This window comes from Mustela nivalis (genome assembly GCF_964662115.1).
Source record: "Mustela nivalis genome assembly, chromosome: 9".
Classification (NCBI taxonomy): domain Eukaryota; kingdom Metazoa; phylum Chordata; class Mammalia; order Carnivora; family Mustelidae; genus Mustela; species Mustela nivalis.
In genome coordinates, this window is record NC_139028.1 from 80,822,670 (window position 1) to 80,847,692 (window position 25,023).

Sequence of the window (25,023 nt, forward strand, 5' to 3'; positions counted from 1 at the left end):
ATCTCTTTGTCTCTTAATTTCTTTTCACCATCCTCTTACTCTCACGTTCCTGGTCGATTTGTCACGCCGGCCACGACAGACTGCTCGGTATTTTGCAGTTTACTTAGCTCTCACCATTCTCTTGTCCTATTTGATCTTCACCTCAGCTTTGAGAGGTAAGCAGGACTTAACTATCTCCGTTTTAGAAACGTAGATATTTTTCCAGTGCTATGACAACTTGCCCTGCTCAAGGGCAGAGTTCGACAAGAGCTGGGGATGAACACCCTCCGGAACAACCCCCAGCCAGTAAGGGATGAGGGTCTGTGACACTTTGCCTCCTACCTTCCTTGTCCCCTGGTGGGAGAATTTGGACATGGTGCCTCAGAGGGACCAATGGGGCTAAACTCCAATGGCCCACAGTGGTAACTCACTGAGGCTCTCTTTCCTGACTCTTCTCCCATTCCTGTCTTACCTTCCTTGCTCCCTCAGGGGGTGCCCCTCCCAAAGAGTCCACCTGCATCAAAGGCCTTGTCTCAGAGTCTAGCCTCTTTGAGTCCTTTCCCCAAGCTTCCCAGATTGTGTTTGGGATGCAGCTTTCTTTTCCCCTTGGATGATAGTATGTAAACATGGGTCCATAGAATTCTGGGGGAGTCTGAAAACATGTGATACAGGGACTGATAGGGTCCAGGACTCAGAGAGAGGGTCCTCATGCTGTGGCGCTGTGGGCAGCCTGGAATCCAGCCCACCTTGAAGCTGGCTCCATTTTGACTTTGACCTAGACATTACTTGGTACCTTGAGCTTCAGATAATTTTGAGTTGGTTTCTGTCCCTTGCAAATAAAAGAGTCATGGTGGGATGATGATTATTTTTTTTCTTTCTGGTTGTATTTTACTGTAATATAATTTTTTAAAAAACCATTTTAATGGCCAAATTGACAGAATAAGGTTCTAAAGGGGGAAAAAAGTATTGGAAATGTCTTTGACAGTGTCACCTTGAATAACCCATGTGAGGACAAACCCACCATTTTCTCTTAGTATCAGTGAAACCAGGCCTTCATGAAACAATGGAATCACTGAACCGTGAGTTGTCACAGGCAATCACACTCCCCAAATGCTCCCACAGCAGTGAACGACTGAGGGTCCTTCCTTTGTCAGTTCCACCAATCACCCAGGCTTTTAGAATGGTTTGGATGTAGCTTCTCATTTGGCCCCAAAGCTGTGTCCAAGTTAATGACTTGGAAAAACATGCCATCATCCATATCATCTGTAAAAAACAGAGAGAGCCCTGAATCAGGCATTTCCACTGTAGAGGAAGCATTCACAAGTTCTGCCCATTTCAATAATGTTTGCATTATTTCTCACAACTGTTTAATTAGATCCTGTGTAAACAGATGGGCTTTTTTCTTTGGTCCTAAGAGCTGTAAAATTTGGGTAGTGTGCATACTGACAATTATAAATATTTGTAGTTAACAAGTAATATTCTTTTCACTTAAAAATTCCTTTATGCTAAAGAGAAAACTGATTTAATCTTATGGAAATGTACTATGGCTTTTTGTTCTATGGCATTTTTGTAGCCCTAGATTGCTGGGCATCACTGGGGGAGTGGGCATCACTGGGGAGAGTGGGCATCACTGGGACAAACCCCAGAGTACAGTGACCCTATGCTCAGGGGTTGGGTCTGTTTTCATGTACAGGTCCCTATCCATGTTTTCAGGTCGACCTCAAACTGTTCCAGATAAGATAGATCCAATTTTCAGAAATATGCAATTCCTTTAAATGTAACTTATTATAATCTGTAATAAATATGAGAGGGGTGGTGCCTGGGTAGTTCAGTGGGCTAAGTGTCTCGCTCTGAATTTCAGCTCAGGTCATAATCTTGGGTTGTGGGAGCTCTATCCACATCAGCCTCCACACTGGGCGTGGAGCCTGCTTAAGATTCTTTTTCTCCTTCATCCTCTCCCTCTGCTTCTTCCCTCCCTCTCTAAATACATAGACATATGAAACAATCCAAATGTGAAGTAATAGCTTATTAGTTAAATTGTGATGTTCTCATATATTATGAAAAATCTGTGGCAAGTAAAAGTGATTAAAAATGATAATGCAGAGTATATCAACTATATAAGTGGGGAAAAAAAGCAGATTCCAAAAGACTATGAACAGCATTATCTCGATATTGTAAATACAAAAACCATCTTTCTATACATGAAAGTCTAGAAAGTCTTAGAGCAAAATGTTAACAGGATATATTTTGGAGTTGTGGGATTATATATTTTTATGTTCTTTGAGCTTTTCCAAATTTTCTAATGAACATGTATTGATTTTATAATGAGAAAAACAAAATAAAAACTAATTAAAATACAAAATAATATGTTTTAGAGAAGACAGTAAGTTGACATATAAGAAATCAGGAGGCTATTCTATGATTTTTAAGGCACTCATTCGAAAACCTTGAATGCCTTCGGCATGTCAGTACAAGTAGAAATACAGCGCTTTTAAAACATCAAGCCTTTGACTTGATGTTTTTTAAACTTTTTTAAACTTGATGTTTTTAAAACATCAAGCCTTTAAAACGCCTGCCTTTGACGTGTTCACAACTTAGAAAGGCAGTGCAATCGAATTTTCTGCAATGATAGAAATGTCCTCTGTACTGTCCAGTGCAAGTAGCTATTGGGTACTAAGAACGTAGTTAGGTGACTGAAGAATGGAATTTTACACTTTATTTTATTTTCATTTAATTTTAATTTAAACAGAAGTAGCCACCGATGGCTCGTGTCTTTCCTACATGAAAATAATTAGAATGCACCAAGTGCTAGGGAGGCACACGGGATGGAGATACTAACTCTGTTCATTAAAAGCTTCTGAGAGGGGGTGCCTGGGTGGCTCAGTGGGTTAAAGCCTCTGCCTTCGGCTCAGGTCATGATCCCAGGGTCCTGGGATCAAGCCCCACATTGGGCTCTCTGCTTTGCAGGGAGCCTGCTTCCTCCTCTCTCTCTCTGTGCCTACCTCTCTGCCTACTTGTGATCTCTGTCAAATAAGTAAACAAAATCTTTAAAAAAAAAAAAAAAGCCTCTGAGAGGAGATAGGTTTTGGGCAGTGGGTCTAAAGGTATAGTTAGGAATTCTCTCTGGAGGGAGAACATTTTGGGCAAAGGACACTGCAGATGCAGAGGCGTAGACTGACTAGGCCTGGAACTTTTAAGAAAGAAAGAAAAAAGTCACCAGGCAAAGATCATGTCCCATCAAGAAAGATAAGGAAGGAGCACGGGGAGGCTTAGGCGTGTGCCTTCAGCTCCGGTCACAATACCCAGGTTCTGCTTTAGGCTCCCTGGCTCAGCGGGGAACCTGTTTCTCCCTCTCTCTCTGCACTAGCCCCCGCCCTTCCTCCCTGCTCCTGCTTTTTCAAATACATAAATAAAATCTTTTTTTTTTTTAAAGGAAAGATAGGGAGAGTAATTCCTAGCAACTATCCTGTAATATTAGATCTACAGAAAGGAATCATTTTGTTACGTGTTTAGGGGAATAATAGTGTCACAATTCAGGCAGTAACTTTCAAGCCTACTAAAACCTGATTTCTCAAGATAGAAGGAGCTCTTTGTCCAAGCCAAACACTATTCTAGAAGTTTTCATGTACTTTATCTCATTTAATCACCAAAGAAACCCCATTTTACTGAAAGGGAAAACAAGGCTCACAAAATAAGTAACCACTGGAGAACACACAGCGAGTTAAGTGGCTGAATCTTCTTTACTAACACTGTAGACATAAAGCAGATTCAAACTCTTGACTTAGGTCTAATTTTAAATTACCGTAAAAAGATCAACATCTATAAATATATCAAGTTACTCCCATCCAGAAACACCTTGAGACTGAAAATAGAAACAAAATAGAAACACTCTGAAACAGAATGCAGACCTGAAGAGATTATGTTAAAAGATTTCACGGATCATTTCTAGACTCTAATGGTGATATCCCAGGAGACAACTACCATCATAATAAATTAACACTGGCCTGTCTTTCAAAGATCGTAGACTGAGCTGCCATTGTTTGATATGGTCTTGTCCTGTACTGAGTGCAGCAGATTACTGGAACCAGCAGTACCAAATTTGATGCCAATGTCCATAGTCCCTTGGGCCCAATTTACAAGGGTACTACCAAGTGACAAAATCTTAAGTCCTGAAACTTATCTGTGTTACCTACTGGTATAAAGAGTCTTGAATTTTCAAAGTCCCATGTCCTGGACCATTGTCTCGACCACTGTGTCTTTCTGAACTTCATTCAGATTCAACTCAATAGCCTTGCTTTAACTCCATCAACTACTTTTATAGTGATTCTTCCCAACATCTGTTCCGCTCTACTTGTGGGAATTCCTGCTAGGTCTGCATGACTTTGAACTCATTTTTTTTTTTCTTTTAATTTCACTAACTAGGACAACAACAGAAGGGAAAAAGGAACATTCAAGAGAAAACAGAGAATCTTCTTTATTAACACTGTAGACATAAAGCAACAATTTTCTTGCACGTGATGTATTAGAAATCTCTTATTTCCAATAATGAATATATTTGAGACTTGACTTCTGTTACCTGGTATCTTCCATTTGGGGTTTTGGGAAATTTGACAGATGGATAAACAGGGAAGAATGTGAACTTGGAAGGAGAACATTCATCAGTTAATCAAACATATACAACTTATAAAGCAGGACTACTTGAAGAATGATGAGAATAAGGAGCAGAGGAAAGAAATAAATATGTTATTTATTAATATATTTATCAATATATTTATCAATATAGCATTGATATTGTCACTATGGAAGAATTAGAAACTGGAAATTTTCAGTGTAGTGTTAATTTTAGTTTATTTCGTAGTTGAACATACGTTACAAAGATGGGGATGGGAGGCTCAGAGCATTCTCATGTTTTCCACACCATGTCCTCTAACAGTTCCAGCCCAGCAGAGCTAGCAGATAAAAATGCCAGGGCTTTAGAAGGAAGACTAGCCAAATATTAGTGGCTCGGGTTCTTAATTAACTGAATTCTTTTTTCTGAGTTCTGCTCCTCAGAGGAAGACAGTAAGATGGATAGAGGCTGAATACTTTGTAATAGAAGTAGCCTGTTAGGTGAACATCCTCATTAATTAAAGCAGTAGTTTCTAGGGCTGAATTTTAAAAATATCATTTGTACAATTTTTTTTTTTTGCATAAATTGATGACTAGGACAATTACAACCTTTTTTAACGTATGGTTTTCCCCCTCTTTTTCCTGTTTCTTTGTTTTTGTTTGTCCTTTTTATGTCTTCTCTCTCTCCTTTCCACTCCACTTATCCCAAAGCACACTGGGTGCCGGTATGTGTGTTTTCACATGGTGCTGGAGCTCTCTCTGTCTCTGTCTCTCTCTCCCTCTCTCTCCCTCACACACACACACAGTCAGATCATGTTATATACCTTTTAATGCATCTTGCTTTTCTCCCACAACTCCTCATGAAAATCTGTCTGAGCTGACTGTGTGGCTCTAAATCATGCTTTTTAACAGCTGCAAATCATTCCATATTTTAGCTCTATAATTTATCTCATGTGGATATTTTTTCCCTGGGCTTTTTTTAATCAACCATGCTATAATCAACATTCTTGTACTGAGCCATTATTTCTTCCAGTAGATTCCTAAGAGTGGAATTGCTGGATCAAAGGAGAGCACAGTCCTTTTCTTTTTCTTTCCCTTTAAAAGAATAGATGCTAGACTTTGTTTCTCATTTGCAAGTGACCTCGCGCATTTGCTTTGCCTCCTTCGACCTCTGTTTTCTCACTGGTAAGGGAGACATGTGGGACTGTAATGACCTTGAATGTCCTTTGCAGCTTGTTCTAAACTTATCTACATCTGCGCCTGCGCCCACTGCCCTGTGTTTTGCTGCAGTGAAGTGAGAATCATCCCCACTGCTGACTCAGGAACAAGCGTCCTGCCTGTCTGAGTCTCAGGATTTGGAACCTACATTTTGCACGCAGACTAGTCACTTAGCTGAGCCACTGATTTCCAGCCTTGGACTCTATTGAAATGCCTTGGTGAGGGAAGCTGTCCTTGATTAGTTCGGTTCTCCCTGACACCTGAGGTCCAGATGAGAACTGGACAGTAAAGCTCATTACAAATCTCCTACCTTCTGTCTTTTTTCTTGAGATTTATCTTGATCTAAACAAAAGGTGTCTCCTGACAACGGTCACAGCACCTCTGTGCTTGGGTACCTTTTCAGGATGCTCCCAGTTGTCTTGTAATGAAGATACATACTTGATTATTGTATGACCAAACCACTGAATGAGAAGGGAAAATGTTGCAAAAACGATTATCTGCTTTGTACGGCTTTCCACTCTGTGCGTGTCTACCCATTTTAAACCTTCTGGACTAGGGAGAAGGAACTGTTTTATTTGCTAATCTGATGGACTTCAAACAGATAATTTTTCCAGCCTGAGTAATAAAGATTGTTTATTGATAGCAAACCGGGCGGCTGACCCTTCTAGACACCCTACTCCCACTTAAGCCTCAAATAACCCTTGAGTCAGGACTCTCATCATCCTTATTTTACAGATGGAGAATTCACCCTCAAGGTCACAAAGGCTGGGCGGTGGCGAAGTCTGTCTATGGAATCCATATTCATAGCAGAAAACAACACTGCAGTGGAACTGGACAGTAGTGGGCAAGTGAGACAAAAATACAGCAGGGATTCTTGTCTCTTGTCAATGACACCTGAAACCCACACTGAGCCTCCGCATCTACTGTCTATAGAGGTTCAAGGTGTTTACGCTGGAAATCACCCCAACGCCAGCATCCCAAGTGGTGGGGTGGGCCGGAGTCAACACAGATCTGGGCTCAAGTCATAGCTCTGCCCGCTGGCCTTAGGCAAGTTTCTTCCCGTTTCTCTCAAACTAGCCCCTCGCTCTTTCTCACCTGCTCTCCCGAGGAGGAGAGGAGGCTGGTACCGCCAGCGCCAGCTAACCCCAGAGCAGGCGCTGGTAAAACCCCCTACTCCTCTCCCTCCTGTCTTCTTCCCTCGTGGGGCGGAGGGTAGCACCCCGAATGCGGCGGGCCGCACTCCAGGCCTTCTCCTGCCTGGGTTCCAAACAGTTTGTCCCCCGTGTCGTGGCACAAACACCGGACCGGGGCGGCCCCTTCTTCAGTAGACGCCACCCTCTCCCCCCACAAATGCCTTATAGATCCGGATTTTCACAAAATAGCTATTTATGTGCTTATCTGCAGGGAGCGGGGGGCAAAGTGATCGAGGGCGAAATCAATTACTATTTTTCATCTTTGACAAAGTAATTAAGGCCGTAGTGACTGGTTAATTCCGACCGAATGGCTACGCGGTGATGGATGCGGATTTACGGCCTCTTTGGCGGCGGCGCGCGGGCCAGATTATCACTCCAAACAGGCGCCGCGGAGGGCGGGGGCGGAGGCCCGAGTCCGCAGGACTGGCACCTTTTATTCTAATTCTTTTTTTTAATACTGCGGCTCCATCCCGGCGCCGCCCAAGCGCGGACACCCAGCCGCACACCCGACGAGCTGCCCCGGGCCTTCAGCCTCGCGGTGCTCGCTCCCTCCCGCCCTCGCACACCCCCATCCTGCTGCCCGCCGGGCCGCACCCCGGCCTCCGCGCGGGCTTCACAGCGACCCCTCTTGGCCTCCCCGGCCCAGACCCTCCCTCCACTCGGCACGCAGCCCCTCCTTTCTAGAATCTTGCGGCTGGAAGTGGGGAGAGGTGGGAAGCTCAAGTAGCGCCTCCACCACCACGCCCCCACCCCGCAGCCTTCCCTGCGCGTCAACCGCCTCGGAAGGGCCCGACGCGTGACCCGCGCCGCGCGGGAACCCAAGTGCGCATTTGGCCGGGGAGGGCCCGCTGGCAACACGTCAGGCCTGGGGGCTGAGCGGGGGCGGGAGCGTCACTTGTGCCCAGGACCGCAGTACTCCCGGGTCCGGCCCCAGCCTGGGACGTCAGTGCGCCCCGGAACGTCGGGGTGCAAGTGAACGCGCCACCCGCTCCCACGCACGGCGGGGGCGGCTCAGATGCACGTAGAAAGGCCAGAGCCTTTCCAAGTCGTGACTGCCGGCGGAGAAAGTCTGTACCCGGCCAGCAGCAGGGGGGGCAGCGGTGGGGGAGGACGGGGGAGACCTACCCGACCCAGGGCCGCGCCTCGTTGCTTGGAAGTGGGGGCTGTCAAGCCTGCCCCTTACCCGTCTGGCATCTTGGTTTGGCTCCTTGGAAACTGGGGCCTGTTTCGGAAGAAGCTCCAATAAGGCTCCCTCGGCTTTCCCCGGGGCTCCCAGAGTCTGGGGTGTTTCCTAGCGCCCACCGAAGCGGAAACACGTGCGCCTGCGGGCTTTTGGGCCCCGCCTGGTCTGTTGACCCTCCTACTGCCAGAGCCCAGCATAGTCCCACCCGGGTCTTCCTTACTCCTCCTCCCCGACCCCGCTTGGCTTCCTGAGGAGCGCGCCTCCAAAGAGAGGGCGAGTGGGTCCCCGCGACGTCCAAGTAGGAAGGGTGGGGGGAGATATCCGGGGTGTGAACGAGACTTTCTAAACCTCAGTTTCCCGGGCTTCTCAAAGGCTGTTGCCAAAGCTAAATGTAATAATTCATGGAAAGCTCTTGCACAATGGTTCAATATTGAGAGCTTAATAAATGCTAACTCCAAACTACAATAAAAAGCGACCTGAAACCCGGCAAGCAAGGCGACTCGCAAGGAAGGCTTTATCAGGGAACCTATGCTCGTTCCATCCTAGTGCAGACCGTGGGTCCCAGCTGGTTGCCCTCGGAAGGGCCAGGCGGGCTAGCCAGTGAACCGCGGCACCCGAGCGCTCTCGAGCAGGTCGAAAGGAGGCGGGAGGGGTCTCCGCAGCGCCCCGGGCGCTCACCGCAATCTGCCGCCGCAGCCTCCCCCTGCGGCCTCCGCGGCATTGTCCTACTGCCGCGTGGGGACGGCCCAGCCGAGTGCGACGGAACCGACCCCGAGGCGGAGGGGCGGGCTGCGGACGGCAGGGAAGAGACTGAGTGCCTTCCTAGACTCCCAACCCCTGAGGCCAGGGGTTCCCCCAAGGAGGCCGGCCAGAAAGGAGAGAGGGGAAGCGTTTTATTACGAATCCCCTTTTAGTCGTCTTTGTAAAGGTGTCTTCCCTTTCTTCTGATCATAGCCCTTGCTTTGTACTAACAGGAAAGTCCATCTTTAGGGCCACCCCTCGCTCCCGCCGCAGTACGGTAGATCATCCTGTCCTCCTGTGGCTTCCCGGTTGCCCAGCCGTGCTGCCTGGTTGCTGGAGATCGCGATTTGAAGCATTTCGCAAACCTTGCACTTCCACCGGCGGGGCTGTGGTGGGGTTTTATTGAGGGTCTATGAATAAAGAATGGGTGTCTTTTGACTTTGAAAGTGACCTAAGAACGAAGTCACTCTTGAAAATAATTTCCTCTTTATTTCTCGAAAGTATTTTCAGAGGAGCCTAAAAAATACGAGAACAGTCACAATTTTACCCAGAATGTCTTTTGTGTTAATAGAGATAAAACAGGAAGGCAGGGGCGCCTGAGTAGCTCATTCGTTAAACGTGTGCCTTGGACTGAAGTCATGGTCCCAGGGTCCTGGGATCTGGCCCAGAGTCGGGATCCCTGGGAACCCGCTTCTCTCTCCCTCCCCCACTCCCCCTGCTTGTGTTCCCTGTCTAGCTGTCTCTGTGTCAAATAAATAAAATCCTTTTTTAAAAATAGGAAGGCAAATATTAGACCTCAGTTTGTAAGCGAAACCCCTAGTTTTCTGGGAGGGCTAACAGCCCTCTGGCACTGGTTGTCTCCTAGGGTAAGGCTGTGAGGATCTGAAGTCCGCATACACGCGGGCAGGTACATCTTTATAAATGAAGGACGAGTGAGCGCCAGCCATCCCAGAGCTGTGGTGCTACGTGCAGACCCTCGATCTCTGGGTAATATTGTGGACTCCGCCCGGCAGATCGGAGAGGCAGATATGGGATCTAGAGGAAGAAAAAGACGGAAATATGACAGTGATTTAATTCCTTCCCCCTCTTCCACCTCATAGCCCAATCCGCTCTGTTGGCGGCTGCGCCTCGCCTTGGGTGCAGTGGGACGTGTCCCTCCCATGTTTCCCTTAATTAGGAGGAGGCAAACTTCTGTCATCCCCTCCCGCCGGCTTCGGTTTAGTAATCAGACCCACATGAGTCACGTCAAACACGCAGCCCCCTCCCGCCGGAGGGACAACTGGCCAGCGTACTCCCGGCTGTTGTCCCTTTAAAACTCGAATCCAAGGGGGTAATGATTTATCAAACTTGTGTTATCAAGAAAATGTCAAACGAAGGGCACCTTGCTTTGCACTGACGCAAACCTGGCCTTTCCCAAGGAGATATAGAAAGCGCCTCTCTTGCTGGAGTCAAACCCAGTCTTGTCAATAGCTGGTTTCACTCTCAACCGGTTCAATCTGTTGCCGGTGTCAGACATGGTGAGTGTTTGCTTTTGTTCTTTTAAGAGAAGAGGGAGCCGTGGGTGGAGGGAGGGCAGATTCGTTTAGAATACTTCTTTTTGAAGTGTTCTGTGCATTTTGGAAGAGGAAGGGAGGGCAGTTCTCACAGCTGTAGGTATTTTGTTTTTTGTTTTTTGTTTTTTGTTTTTTTGCGAGCATCACTTGAGGTCGGAAAGAGTTTCCTGAGTGTGGAGGTTGGAGGGATCTCTTAACTGGGACCCTGGGCACTGTCCTCGGTGTTGAAAGCCAGGTGCCGGTACTGAGGCTAGGCGCGAGGGGCGAGTCCTAGAGGCTATTGAGATAAGAACGCTTGCTGGAGCCACGGTACTTAGATCTGCTGCAAATTAATGAGTTCTGTTCTGTGCATTTATGAAAGATGGTTAGATGAGATGTGTGCTGTTGAGGTGAAGGTTATATGACCATTCTTACAGTATAGTAGTAAATAATAGTGCTAATTTTTAGGGAGCCCTGAAAGATAACAGGAGGAGAGGAAGCAGACAGAAAAAGCACCGCAGGCATTTCTCTTCATTTGAAACTCAATTGAGAAAAAGCAAATGAAAATTAGTCCTGAGTTTTGGCCCCCAAGCAGGTGTAGGGGCAGGAAGGACAATAGACTCCTGTGGTTAGTTATTGGAGGGAGAAGGAGAATCCAAAAACTTTGCATGCTGTTTTACATATCTGGGAATCTGGAAGTGTGTAGGTTGTATAAGATAACAAACCTCGTTACTCTCTTGTGTTGTACATCTGGTTTATTATGGTGGTTGTGGGGTTGTTCTTGTTGTGTTGATTGCAGCCCTTACCCCTACCTTTGCTACCTGGAGGGTAGGGATGGTGCGCTGGGATTTGCACAACTGATTTGGCCTGAAAACCCCGCTGGTACCAGGGCATCAGCTTTGTGGCCACAGCTTGCCTATCGCTTAAAAAAAAAAAAAAAAAAAAGCAATGTGCATTATTGAATGACAAAGGAAATGGGGCGGAAAATTAAAGAATCTTTCTACAATGGTGATGGGGAGGTGGGCACCTACAGCCGTGATGTGAAATCCAAAGAGATCAGGGAGCTCATGGCTGTAGGGTTATTTCCACCCTCCTCTTCTCCCCCTCTCCAAAAAAAAATTCTATTTCCTTAGTTTTCCCACGATCAAAGAGAGGAATAGTAACCGCTTTATGCCATCTGGTTATTGCCAAGACGGGCAAATTGGGAAATACGGTTTTTCTTGGAGAGGGGAAAAAAAAATTCAGATTCCAGTTTATTCCGTAGATCTCGTGTCTGGACCTGAGTGGTGAACGTCTTTATATGCAGGTACAGGTATTTTAAAAGCAGCCGTGACTTTGTGTGTGTGCACGAACTTCACATTGTATTTGCAGGATTGCGGTGCTCCCAAAGAAATGAACACACAACCAGCCAACAGCCTGGGGGCGGCGATGGCGGTGGGCCACCGCGATGGCCCGTGCGCACCCAGGACGAGCCCGGAGCAGGAGCTTCCCGCTGCCGCCGCCGCGCCAACGCCGCGTGTGCCCAGGTCCGCTTCCACAGGCGCCCAAACTTTCCAGTCCCCTGACCCGCGAGCCTGCGAGACCGAGCGGCCGGGAGTGGGGACTTGCAAACTCAGTAGCCCGCGGGCGCCGGCGGCCTCCGCAGCTCTGAGGGACTTGAACGAGGCGCGCAGCGCGCAGGCCGCCGCTCCTTCTGGGGCCGCCGAGCCCGGCAACGCTCTTCATTGTAAGATTCCGGCCCTGCGCGGCCCAGAGGGGGATGCTAACGTGAGTGTGGGCAAGGGCACCCTGGAGCGGAACAATACCCCGGCTGTGGGCTGGGTGAATATGAGCCAGAGCACCGTGGTGCTGGGCACGGATGGAATCACGTCCGTGCTCCCGGGCAGCGTGGCCACCGCTGTCGCCCAGGTAAGCAGGTCGCGCTCAGCCCGCGCCGCCTCCTGCTCCCTAGGCGTGCGAGGCGAGCGGGCTGTGGCGGGTGCACGTGTGCTGATGGGGAGACCGGTTGGCAGTGCCAGGTAATGGATGCGGGAGGCAGCTTTGGGGCTTCGGAAGCTCGCACTGCGCTGGGGTCCCCAGTTCAGGGCGTGAGGGCCGTAGTGACCCTGCCAAAGAAATTGAGAACTCAGGAGCTGCCACTACCTGTCCCTCCCCATTCTCGGTAGTCTCAGACATTGGTGTGCAGCTTCGTTAAGCAGTTGAGGCAGATAGGTTTATGAAAACAGGACTCCCCCTTTTGTCTATGACCGAGTCTTTTAAAATGTTTTTCCTTAATTAAAAAAAAATTAAAAAGGGGCACCTGGGTGGCTCAGTCAGTTGAGCCTCCGGCTGGATCTCAACATAGGGTCCTGAGTTCAAGCCCCACGAGTGGGCTCCACGCTGGCCAGAGCCTACTATTAAAAATAAAAATTAAAAAACAAATGAATACCACGGAACACAGCCCCTGCCTCCCCTCCTCCCCCGCACGGCAGGGAATAACAGTTTAAGTATCTCAGCCTTTTCACTCAGAGTTACCAGTTATCATATAAGAACTCACTGATTGATGAGAGGTGGGTTTACATGAAGCTGCTTCGAAGCTTAAGCTTCAGGACCCTTCCAAAACCCAGCATCTTACTTCGTTATCATAACTTTGTATATTTTGGTGTTCTTATTTTAAGGGGAAATATCTCAAATGAGTAAGTTCCATGCCCCACAAACCTGGACCCACCTCTGGATTTGATCTTTTATGCTCAACCAGAGGCATGAAAAATCCACAAAATCCCAATTCTGGGTTAGGGATAAGGCAGCTAATACTGGTCACTATTACCCTCTCTCGTGGGCTCTTGTCTTCTTCCATGTCCCTGCCATCCCTCTCCTTCCTCTGATCTCTTCCCTCCTCAGTCCTGTCTCACCTATTTTAGCTCTTCCCTCCCCACCCCCAGTCTTTCTGCAGTCTCCTCCCCTTCTCTGGGCTTGGGGGCTAGGCAAGCATCCCGTGGTGGGTGCCCGAATCAAGACATCTGCCTGTGTGAGATTTCAGATTTATACAGCGCTTGTGTTCATGGTAATTCTAGTGTTTGTAGGTACACACGCACACGCACACACACACACACACACACTCATCCACAGGCTCACACTGCAGGAGCCCAAATATTAGAATAAGAACTAGAAATGAACGTACGTACACGGAGGCTTTCCCACCTGCCCCTCTTTTGGGAGTCCACTTCTGGAGCGTTTGTCTGTATATATTAGCTGCCTCTGACAGCATGTGGCCCAATAGTGTGAACCCAGGTGGAGGCAGAAAATTGTTTCAGATGCCTTGCTTAACCTCCGCACTGCGGCAAAAGCAGCTGGAACTCCCACCCCTTTAGCTGGGGAAGAAAGGGATGGTGTGTGGGGCGGGAGGTGGTGTGCCTGGGAGGGAGTGTTGGTGGGGGGGATGTTGCAGATGTTCAGAGCAGATGAAGCCCGGTATTTGCCTATCTTCATCTCTGCCCATTTTTCTGTTCTTGCCTTTCTGACACCTACGTTGGCCCTCCTCTCTTCAGAGACTTCCTCCTGTCCTGATAGCTTCTTTACCGCCCACAGCCTGTGTCAGAGTGTGAGACCTACCAGGTTGCTAGAATAGGAAATGAAGTATGACTGAGGAGGCAGAAGCCAGGCAGTGACTTGGGTCCCTGGAACCTTTGTGTGGTGTCCAGGTGTCCTGAGCATTTTGAATTTATTTGAGGTGGCTTCACCCCCGTCCTTTGGTGCTTAGTAGTGAGGCATTCCAGAACAAGGTATTGCCCCTAAGAGAGCATCTTAGGGTGAATTTGGAGAGGTGAGCCTCAAAGGTCCATAGATTGCTGGAGCCGGAAAGTGCCTCAGGGGATAGTTATTCTGAGCCCCTCGTTTTTTCAGATGGGGGCACAGAGGCGCGGAGAGAGCAAGTGGCTAGCCTGGGATTATCCAGTGGTAAAGTTTAGACCAGAACTCAAGGCTTTAGATATCCTGTCTCTTCTCTATCCTTCCTCTTGTTTCACACCCACGTCTCCCTCCTGCCTTTTCACCTTTCCCTGGTGTTGAGAGGTGGCCCCCTTAAATTAGCAGACGAGGCAAGTTCTGCCTGAAGGCGTTGGCAGAGAACTTGAGGCAGGGGCTCTGGCTGGCTTTGGGCATCGCAGCTCTCTTTCTGGACTAGCAGACTCCAGAGGGAGAAAGGGCTGAGGAAGGCCTGTGTTGAGGGTTTAGGGAAGGGAGGGGGTTCTTAGGGATCTGCTTGCTATCTAGGCATGATATGGGGGGGGGGGGCTGCTTGCCAATTGAACTCTTGGTCAGGGGTTGGGGATGGAGGGACCTGCTTGCAACCAACCAACAGGTTCAGGGTTTGGGGAAAGCTGCTTGCTGGTGTGCCCTGACTGCAGGAATTGGGAAGGAGGGGTTTAGGGGTCTGTTGAAGAGGAATCTTCAGATCCGAATTGGGAGCCTGCTTGCTGGAAGGCTCTCAGTGCAGGGTTGAGGGGTGAGGGCCCTGCTTGGAGATGCATCTTCTCTTCCAGATTGGGGTCCTGCTTGCCAATGCATCCTCGGTTGGAAAATGGGGGCCTGCTTGCCGGGAAAGACCCTCAGCAGGGGGGAGGGGCGGAATGGGGCCTGCTTGCGACCGACCCCCCCCTCCCCCCCGGGGCTGTTATCCGACAATGTGCTTTTCCGCCCCCAGGAGGACGAGCAAGGGGATGAGAATAAGGCCCGAGGGAACTGGTCCAGCAAACTGGACTTCATCCTGTCCATGGTGGGGTATGCAGTGGGGCTGGGCAATGTCTGGAGGTTTCCCTACCTGGCCTTCCAGAACGGGGGAGGTACGGCTTTTCCGGTCTTTCCGCCTACGGCGCGGCGGGGCGGGCACTTGCGGGTTGGGGAGGTGCGCAGAGCCCTGGGAGGGGGCTGGGAGGGGAGGCTCCCCAGCCTCCTCACGCTCCAGCCCCATCCCGGGTAGGCATCACTGCTGAGCCAGAGGGCCGGAGGCACTGTAACTGGTAGGCCCTGGATGCAGGAGGCTTTTATCAGGAGACTGGGGAGAGGTGGGCCTCCCTGATCCCCCACTGAACCAGCCCGTGGGACTGGCTCCCCAGCCAAGTGGGCATTGACAGAGGGGAGTTCAAACTCTAATTTAGCTGACGAATATTCTGGTAGCAGCACACTTTATGTGTGCTGTAGTACAGTAGCTGTGTGGTCCTGGACACCAAATTAAGGACGGTTTAAGATTATAACCTGGAAATCTGAGCCTACCTGGGAGACTTTGGGAATGGGTACTTGAGTCACGCATAATGCAGACTGAGCAAAACACACAGCGTGAGTGGAGAGAAGCCGGGGCTTGTACTCTCAAAAATCTCTCAGAAAAAAATATTTTTTTTAATTTAAGAAAAGTTTTTTTTTTAAACCCTCTCAGAAGTATCCCCACAGATACACCCTCTTGGGCACGTGCGGGACAGATTTTGACTTTAGCCAAATTGGCAAAACCGGTTTCCGTTTCATTGGTCTTCACTGGGTGGAAGAAGCTGCTTTTGAAGGAAAATCATTTCGGAAATGGTAAAGATGCGGGTTAGGCACACGCCAGCTGCCAGTCCGCTAGAATCCCCTGTACGTCATGTGTGCTCACCAAGGAGGAGGGACCCAGCACCCAGCACGTTCCAGGTCCCTTTTGTTTGCCCTCTGCCACCCTGAAGCCGCTTAACCAGAGGCTTGCCTGCCCCACACTGCCCAAACTAACAAGTTCCCATCTCAGAATAGGAATTTGCAACCTAGACTCCCTCCTAGGACCAAAGAGACCCTCACCCCCGCCCCCAGGTTAGGATTTTCCTATTCCTATTTTGTTTTCTTTTGGGTGGGCTCGGGACAGGAGACAGGTGCTTCCCCCTGGGGTGATTAAAATAGAAAAACAGGCCTTCTCCCCTCTAATTCCAAATAAGGACGCACTGACAAGTACTTAGGAGGACTATAGACCCTTTGCCATCAGAGATGCCCTAGAAACCGAAGAACGTGTGCCGGCCATACAAACCTAGGCCCCCTAGCTGGGTTTCCACTTGGTTTTCAGCAGGAGTCCCAGCTCAGGATTCAGGAATTGGGCTGGAGATGCTATACTAAGGTTTCCATTGACAGTGGGCAGCTGGGTACGGCAGGATGGGGCTAGGGAGGGAGTTTCAGCGGGCGGAGGCAAAACTGCTCCAGTGTTGCCCTCCACCCTGTCCCTGTCCCTGATCGCCTTTTCTGGTCCTGGGGTTCCAGGAGCTCCTTATGGAGCCAGGCACAAGGAGGGAGAGGCAGACTCCTCCCCACTCCCCCACCCCCCACTGCAGCTCTGGCAACCCCCTTCTGGCCCCCAGCCCTGGAGAGCTCCCCTTGCCTCCTCCTTCTCAGAAACAGAAGAGAAGGATTGCACAATTCACATCTTTCTCAAAAACCCCATCAGGAGAGGCTAGAGCAGGATCCCTGGTTTTAATTTCCATCCACTTGAGGATACTGCTGGACCTTCCCTGGCTGGAGAGGCCTGGGCAGGGGTCCTTCTGCCAGACAGGAAGTTGGAAAGAACAGAGCAGAAAAAAATCAACTTCCCTTCCCTGGAGCCCAGGATTCTGGGCTCTGGCATCCCTGATGTCCAAATGGGCTCTGACCCTTGCAACAGTCTTCCTGGTCCAATCTTTTCAAAGATCATGGCTGTTTCCCAGAGCCTTCCCAAACAACCTACAACAATCATTGAAGGGAAAAGAGCCCCAGAGAACCTCTTGCAGTCTGTGGAGGCCTCCTGACTGCTACTGTCCTGGTTGGGGATGGGTGGTGTTCCAGGGAATCAAGAGATGAAGAGTTGACAGCCCCAGGGAGCTAGATAAGATAAGACACCAAGTCTAGATAAGACACCAAATTAATATTGTCAAGTGCTCAGTGCCTGGGGAAGTGACTGAGGGAGGACAGAGGAGGGAGGCTTCTTGGAGGAGGAAGCATTTGAGTTGACCTTGAAGGACAGAAGGGACTTTTTATGTGGGGAAGGACGTTGACGAGTGCTGGTGACTGTAGTGGTGGGGAGAAGGATATTATAGCCACTTGTCTGGCAGAACAGACCCAGGACCCACAGTCAGGAGGTGTGCTGGTAATTCTGGGTATTGCACAGAAGGGCTCTTGGAATCTACCTTAGTAGATGTTAGGTCCTCCGAGGGTAGAGATGCCCAGAAGATTTCACCAAATCTCACTCCAGCATTGAGTCAAAGGTGTGGATTTGTTGCATGCTGAAAGAGCTTAATTTGAGAACATTGAAATGCTATAATAAAAGAAAAGAGAAAAGAATAAAACCCAATAGCACACAACCCCTAGTCACCCATCCAGTGGGGAATTGGAAAGAGGAGTGTGTTTGCAGGGTACTCTTGCATTTTGTAGAGGAGGGCGATTAAATGTCCCGGGGTGCCTTTGTTTGAGCTGGAATATCAAAAGTTTCCTGGAAAACGAGGGTGAGCCAGCTCCCACCGCAGAGGGCAAATGTGGTCCAAGACAGCCTTGGTCTCCCAGGGCTCTCACTTACTGCTCTCTCTTCCAAAGGTGCTTTCCTCATTCCCTACCTGATGATGCTGGCTCTGGCAGGGTTACCCATCTTCTTCCTAGAAGTGTCCCTGGGCCAGTTTGCCAGCCAGGGACCAGTGTCTGTGTGGAAGGCCATCCCGGCCCTACAAGGTGAGTCTACCCTGCCTTCCCGCCTCCTCCGCCCTATCATGCTCTCTCTGGCACCACGTGGCCTCCAGGAGGGCCATCTGCTTTTGTCAACAGTAGAATTGACGGTTTCCTTTATTTGATCAATTCCACTTCTGAGACCCTCTGGAAAGTGACCTAAGGTTGCCTCTGGCATTGTTCTCTTCCCAGGAGAATGCCTCAATTTCCCTGATAGAGTGTCCTCCTCTGTTCATGTACCCTTGTGTAAAAGAGAGACACGACCTAGCTGCCCACCCTGTGCCCAACTGTTAGAATTCCCTAGGTTCGGGGTTGGAATAAATCCCTGGAAATTTTGCTTCCGCAGGCTGTGGCATCGCAATGCTGATCATCTCCGTCCTAATAGCCATATACTACAATGTGATAATTTGCTACACACTTTTCTACCTGTTTGCCTCCTTTGTGTCTGTGCTGCCCTGGGGCTCCTGCAACAACCCTTGGAACACACCAGAATGCAAAGATAAAACCAAACTTTTATTAGGTAAGTTTGGATATACCTACCTTAAGTGGCGGGCACAGAGAGTAAAACAACCAACCATACACTTCATTCTCACATTTGTTTTTAAAATATTTTATTTATTTACTTGACAGAATGTGTGAGAGAGGAAGCACAAGCAGGGGGAGGGGGCTCCCCGGTGAGCAGGGAGCCCTAATGGGGACCAGACCCCAGGACCCTGAGTCCTTTGGCTCATGACCTGAGCGGAAGGCGGATGAGATGCTTAACCAACTAAGCCACTCAGGCGCCCCTAATTCTAACATTTCAAGAGCTCATGGCTCAGAGGAGGAGTAATCAAGCTTTGTTTGCTCATGCCTAATGGGTGTTTGTTAAAAATGCAGATTATCAGGCCCACCAGAGAGTCTGATATGGCAGATTTGGGCGGGGTTGGGAATTGGCATCTTAGCAAGGTCTGCAGGCAACTCAGCGATGGGGTCTGAGTCATGTGATCCCGGGTCCACCCTTGACAAAACGCTGCTCAGTGCATGAGGTATCTCTGAGGACAGATGTTCGACTCGAAGACCTCTGACAGAAATGTGGATAACGCAGTACCTAAAATGGGGATGTGCGTGTGCCTGGGTAGACAGGGAGAGTGCCTGAAGGTCCCCTTCAGACCTGAAATCCCCTGGGACTTGAAGGCTTGTGGGGGGCTTTCCGCTTGCTTCGTCTAAGGCAAAAAGAAAAAGTGAGGAGGAGCCAGGCAGACTTGTGGGCCAGACCCTCCGGTCTGAATGACCTCCCTGCGCCTGACAGGACGTGGGTCTGGGTCAGGTAACTTCGCTCTCTGCATCTGTACTTTTGTCTTTAGTCAAGTATAAATAATACTATCCTTTATCCTACCCACCTCATGGGACTGGTGTCAGGCAACAAGAAACAAACGGCATGGGAGCCCTCCAGAAATCCAGGTACCTCGGCCGCCTTTGGTCTCCTGTCGTTTCAGTGGGTGTCAGTAAGCAAGCCGTTTCTTGTTTTCCCAGCAGCTCTATTATTCCCTGCTGTTACCTCAGTCTGCGCTGAGGTCAGACTCCCACCATGTCTAGCTGGTGGGCTCTTGGCTCCTGTGCCCTTTCAGCCAGCTCACTGCAGAGATGCGGGGTTCTTCAACCCTTCCAGTATATTAAGAGAGAAAGATGAATTCTTCCTTCCTACACCACCAGGGAGATACACAAACCTACAGGCCCTAACGTACACTGGCATGTTTTTACACATGGGCATGTACATGCACCCCGTGACCACCTACACCTAGAGAGGTTTTTTTTTTTTTTTAAAGATTTTATTTATTTATTTTTGAGGGAGAGGGAGAGAGAGCACACAAGTGGGGTGGGGAGGGGCAGAGGGAGAGGAGGAAGCAGGCTCCCCGCTGAGCAAAGACCCCCCCCCATATGAGGTTCAATCCCAGGACCCTGAGATCATGACCAGAGCTGAAGGCAGAGGCTTAACCCACTGAGCCACCCAGGCATGAAGAGGTTTTGAATAAGAGCTGAAACTAAAGACTTGTGCCCATTCAATTCAAACTGTGTTTACCCGGAAGTGCTCTGGAGTGGAGGTTCCCAGGGGTGTGGCTCACTGATGGTATGGCCAAGAGTAAGTGTCCTTTAGACTCTCTGGGCCTCCGTGTTCTTATCTGCACAGTCTCCCTGTCATGGGTTCTTGGGCAGCGGTTCTCAGCCCAGGCTGCTGCGTATCAGAATCACCCGAGGAACTGACAGATCAAAACGTCACTTAGGGTCCACTTCAGACCAATTAAATGGGATAGTTTGGGGATGGAGTCGAGGAATCTGTGGTCTTAAAGTTCCCTGGGGAACTAAAGAACCACTGGGTTGGAGTTTGCCCACACCCCTTCGTTAGGATGCCCCTCACCATTTTTGGACTCGAGGACCTTACCTTCTTGCCGCAGTTTCTGCCCCACCCAGAGGTCACCTCTGCAAAACTGCTCTCCAAGACAATGCCACTTGGTAGCCCTTTGCAGAATCACAACTAACAATAAGCTGCTCGAATGGTTTGCTAGAGCATTTTCCAGGCTCTAGGACCTAGATGCAGAAATACCTCAAGGTCGTCTCAGAGCCTTGCTTGTCCTTGCCAGATCCTGCCTGGGAAGGAAGTGAAGTATCTGCTGAAAAAAGGGCGGCTGGCTTGGTTCAGGCTCCGCGGGGAGTTTCCCTTGAGACTTCCATCAGGCACCGCGTGGGACACGGTGATCAGTGTCCTGTAGCGGTCCTCCAGGAGGGAGCGTAGCTCAGAAACAACATTCTTGTCAGCTGATGATGCCTACTGACATTTCTCTAGCACCTTAACGCTTAATGATCGTAACGACATTTTACCTACTGGGTACCGTGGAAACCCTTTTACTCATGTTAAAGCCCCTGGCTTTGTGGAGTATCCAGTCTGGCTCACAGAAACCCAGGAAACATTAAAGGCAGAGTAAGGGCATTAGTAGCTGAGCTCCTAGTTGACTGGTACAAACCATAAAAACTATGCAAGTTCTGAGCAGAGAGGAACAATGGACATTGTTCACTCTGGCTATTCCCTGGAAGCACATGGACAGGCTAGACAGATTTTTATCTCATTCTTAGCAAGTGCTTTACATTTTTTGCTTTTTTTTTTTTTTTTTTAAAGCAAGATGTCAATCCCCACTATCTTTTTTTTTTTTTTTTAAAGATTTACTTATTTATTTGACAGAGAGAGAGAGATCACAAGTAGGTAGAGAGGAGGGCAGGGGTGGGGGGGAAGCAGGCTCTTTGCTGAGCAGAGACCCCGATTCGGGGCTTGATCCCAAACCCTGAGACCATGACCTGAGCCAAAGGCAGAGGCTTAACCCACTGAGCCACCCAGGTGCCCCATTCCCCACTATCTTTGTGCAGCTACCCTCACCCCCTACCCCGGTCTGTTCATCTCTGTGCTCTCTGCACATGTCTATGCTCTGTTCCTTGGGCCAGGCTCGCCCTTGTGGATGTATTGGTCCTTCGGGGTCCTGGGCTGACTTGGGAAAGGTGATGATGGTCTGACTTGCAGAGATACTAGCACTTTTCTGGCCCCACTGCTCTGATGGACAAGTCAGGAGTTCAGACAGTGGATATTCCAGATTCTTTCCCAAATGGCCATTCTGAGAGAGGCTTGTTTAGGAAATGGGGGGAAAAAATCCCTTCCCCTGGTGCAATGTTCCACTCTTCCACTCCAGGCTCAGCCTCTCTCTGTCTCTGCCTTACCAGGAGAGAGCGGGCCACTGGTCTCAGGAGGGAGGGATTGGCTCGCAGTTAGGACCTTTAGCCTTAGTGGGGAGATGTCTATCCCATGGCTGGCTCAGCCGAGCTGGGGTCCAGTCGCTCTGGAGGCCCACCTCACCCGCGAGGTGCCAGGGCCCTCTAAACCACCCAACCCCGGGCTCTGTCCCTGGGCAGAGGCTGGGCTTGCAGTGTATTTCGTAAGTTACAGGTTATAAGAGAGACCGTCTTCCTCAGGAGGGCCCAACCCTTCAGGTCTCTGTAAGGGAGAATGGCTAACCCATGCCCTGACAATGGAGACCAGTCACCGTCCTGTGAAATTTAGGAGCTGGGGTCATTTAAAATGGGGACACCATAAATACCATTTCTGTTTCTGGAAAGGCTTCATTTTCATTAGCACTTTAATTCAGTGATCCTTTTTCCTCCCTTGTCTTTCGTGTGCTTTCATTTATCAATAACTTCCCCAGTAAAGAGAGGCCCATTCCACCAGCTTCCAATTTAGCGACATCCTTTGTTCCGCCTTGCGGGGCCACCGCGTGCGGCGGGCACAGCCCGTCATTCCTCCGCCGGCCCACCTGGAGGCGCCGGGAAGCACGCTGCTGCCGCCCAGCGGTGAGAAGAGATACTGCAGGAGGCTTGTGGCGGCGGGAAGCCCGCCGCAGTGACGCAGGAATGGTGTGACCTTGCGCTGCCGCGGCGAGCAGGGATCCGCAGACATCCAGAGCCCAGAGCCCTTATCTAGCGAAGCTGCCCCCCCCCCCCCCCCCCGTGATTCACAGTGGCAGTTCTGGAAGCAAGCGAAGGGGCGTTTGCCCGCACGTTAGCGACGTCTTCAGTCTCAGCGGGGGATGGATGTACTTTTTGGCAGGAGGACAGGAAATCACTACCGTGCACACTTAAAAGTGACAGCGAGAGCCCTTTCCGGCCTCCGCTCTGATCGCTGCTGGGGAAACAAATGCTCCCTCTGGAAATATTTGATAGTTATTGGGCCGGAAGCCCTCTGGAAACCTGTCATTTGATTCGACTAAAGAAGAGAGTGTTGAATAAGAAGGTATTCTGAGGACATTCAAAGCAGTGGCTCTCCACCCCGGGGAGATATTTCAGGAAACATTTGATCATGTTTATACGTATTTGGGGTTGTCGCATCGGGATGGTGGGGTGCGGGCGGTGCCGGGTGGATGCTCCTGCCATCTAGTGGGCAGAGGGCAGCGGTGCTGTCCAGTGTCCTGCGATGCGCGGGACGGCTCCCCCTGCAGGGAACTCTGGCCCCGAAGTCAGTCGCACCGTTGAAAACCTGGTCTGAAGAACTCACCGGAGGGAAGAGATTCTTACAAGTGTCGTTTTTAACATTTTATCCGATATAGTGAGATCTTCTGGGGGAATGGGTGGGAGGCCATAGGTGGCTTGTGGCTGGCCAGCGGCATTGTGGGAGAGGATGCTAAGGACTAGAGATGCCCACCCCATGAAAAGATGTAACAACGATGACTGAGTTATGGCTAAAACCGGTGGAGTCCAAGTGTGCGCTAGGCATGGTGAGAATTATTTTTTCATCCTTTGTCACTTACTTTGGCTTTTTCAGCAATTTTGTGACCTAGACACAACTATTATCCAACAGGAGAGGCTTGGACAGGTCAAGGAACTCATCTAAACTCTCGGGGCAGAGGAGCCTCAGCACCTATGATCTTACCCACTTTGTTGTTCCACGGAGGCCATGCGTTGGGAGCTCATGTTTCAGACCTGGGGGCCCATGTGCTCTTTTGTGGTCATAGTTCGGTCCATGATATTTAAAAGTAATTTGATCTTACTTCCAACGTTTTAAAATGGAGAGGTTTCATGTAGATATGCACATCTTCTGTGTCTTTTTTCCAGAACACCTGGAAAAGGCATGGCACGGGTCGGCTGGAACATTCTCTGGTTTGCCAGAGTCCCCACCTCCCCTATGACCCTCTTTTATGCCTTCATCATTTGTGTCACCAGCCTGCCTTCTGACGCTGTTCGAGTCTATGATCCCTGCTCTCTGCCTCCTCACAGAGTGGCTGAGATCATGGCTCCCAGAGAGAGAATGCTGGTTTGCCTCCTGGTTTTGCTGCATGATCTTAAAGCATGCTCTTCTCTGTGCCTTCGTTTCTTTATCTGCAGCCTAGACAGGTGGCATACCTACCTCGTAGGGGTGATGGGAGGCCCAAATTAATTGGTACATATAAAGCACAGTAACTGGTACGCTTCATGTAAGCGTTTGCCATTGTTACTGTCGCTTTTCACTCCTTTGTAAAATAATATCTTTTAGGATAAAATGGTATGTTGGTGGACTCTACTTAAACTATCTGTCAAGTGATGAGTTTTATAAAGCTGTCAGAGAGGCTTGGAATATGGACAGAAAAACTTCAGCTTGTTCCTTTTTTTTTTCCCAAAGATTTTATTTATTTATTTGACAGAGAGAGATCACAAGTAGGCAGAGAGGCAGGCAGAGAGAGAGGAGGAAGCAGGCTCCCCACTGAGCAGAGAGCCCGATGCGGGGCTCCATCCCAGGACTCTGGGATCATGACCTGAGCCGAAAGCAGAGGCTTTAACCCACTGAGCCACCCAGGCGCCCCAGCTTGTTCCTATTTAAAATGAACATAATAGGGACATCTGGGTGGCTTAGTTGGTCGAGCATCTGACTCTTGATTTCAGCTCAAGTCATGATCCCAGGGTTGTGAGATTGGGCCCCACCTTGGGCTCCACACTGGGTGTAGAGTCTGCTTAAGATCCTCTCTCCCTCCTCTGCCCCTGCCCCCCACTCTCTTTCTCTAAAAAAATTAAAGTATTATAATAATATACACCTGCCAGATCTATGAGGATCTCTTGGGATAAGCATTGTTAGTGTCCATCACAGTGCCTGACATACTAAAAGCCACATGGTGAGTCCCCTTGCCCACCCTAGCCTTGGTCAGCCTTTCTCAACCTTGACATTCTGTACACTTTCACCAGATAATTCTATGGTTGGGGGGGCGCTGTCCTGGGCACTGGAAGATATTTGGTGGAGTCAGGGGCCTCTAACCACTAGATGCCAGTAACTCTCTGTTCCCCAGAAATGACAAATAAACATGTCTCCAGATATTGCCAAGTGTCCTCTGGGGGACAGCTTTGTCCCAAGTTG

General features: G+C 49.5%; 1 protein-coding gene across 4 annotated transcripts in view; it reads left to right on the plus strand.

Moving 5' to 3' along the window:
* SLC6A5 (solute carrier family 6 member 5) overlaps positions 1-25,023 on the plus strand; it is a 66,811-nt gene continuing 41,788 nt past the window's right edge. Inside the window, exons 1-5 of one of the 4 annotated variants that reach the window (XM_082747364.1) lie at positions 10,154-10,439; positions 11,826-12,362; positions 15,136-15,274; positions 18,003-18,134; positions 18,475-18,648. In XM_082747364.1, coding sequence (XP_082603490.1) covers positions 10,437-10,439; positions 11,826-12,362; positions 15,136-15,274; positions 18,003-18,134; positions 18,475-18,648 — 985 coding nt within the window. In that variant the 5' untranslated portion in view covers positions 10,154-10,436. Of the gene's footprint in view, positions 156-10,153; positions 10,440-11,825; positions 12,363-15,135; positions 15,275-18,002; positions 18,135-18,474; positions 18,649-25,023 lie in introns of those variants that run through there. The other 3 variants (XM_082747366.1, XM_082747367.1, XM_082747365.1) reach the window with 3 other exon arrangements.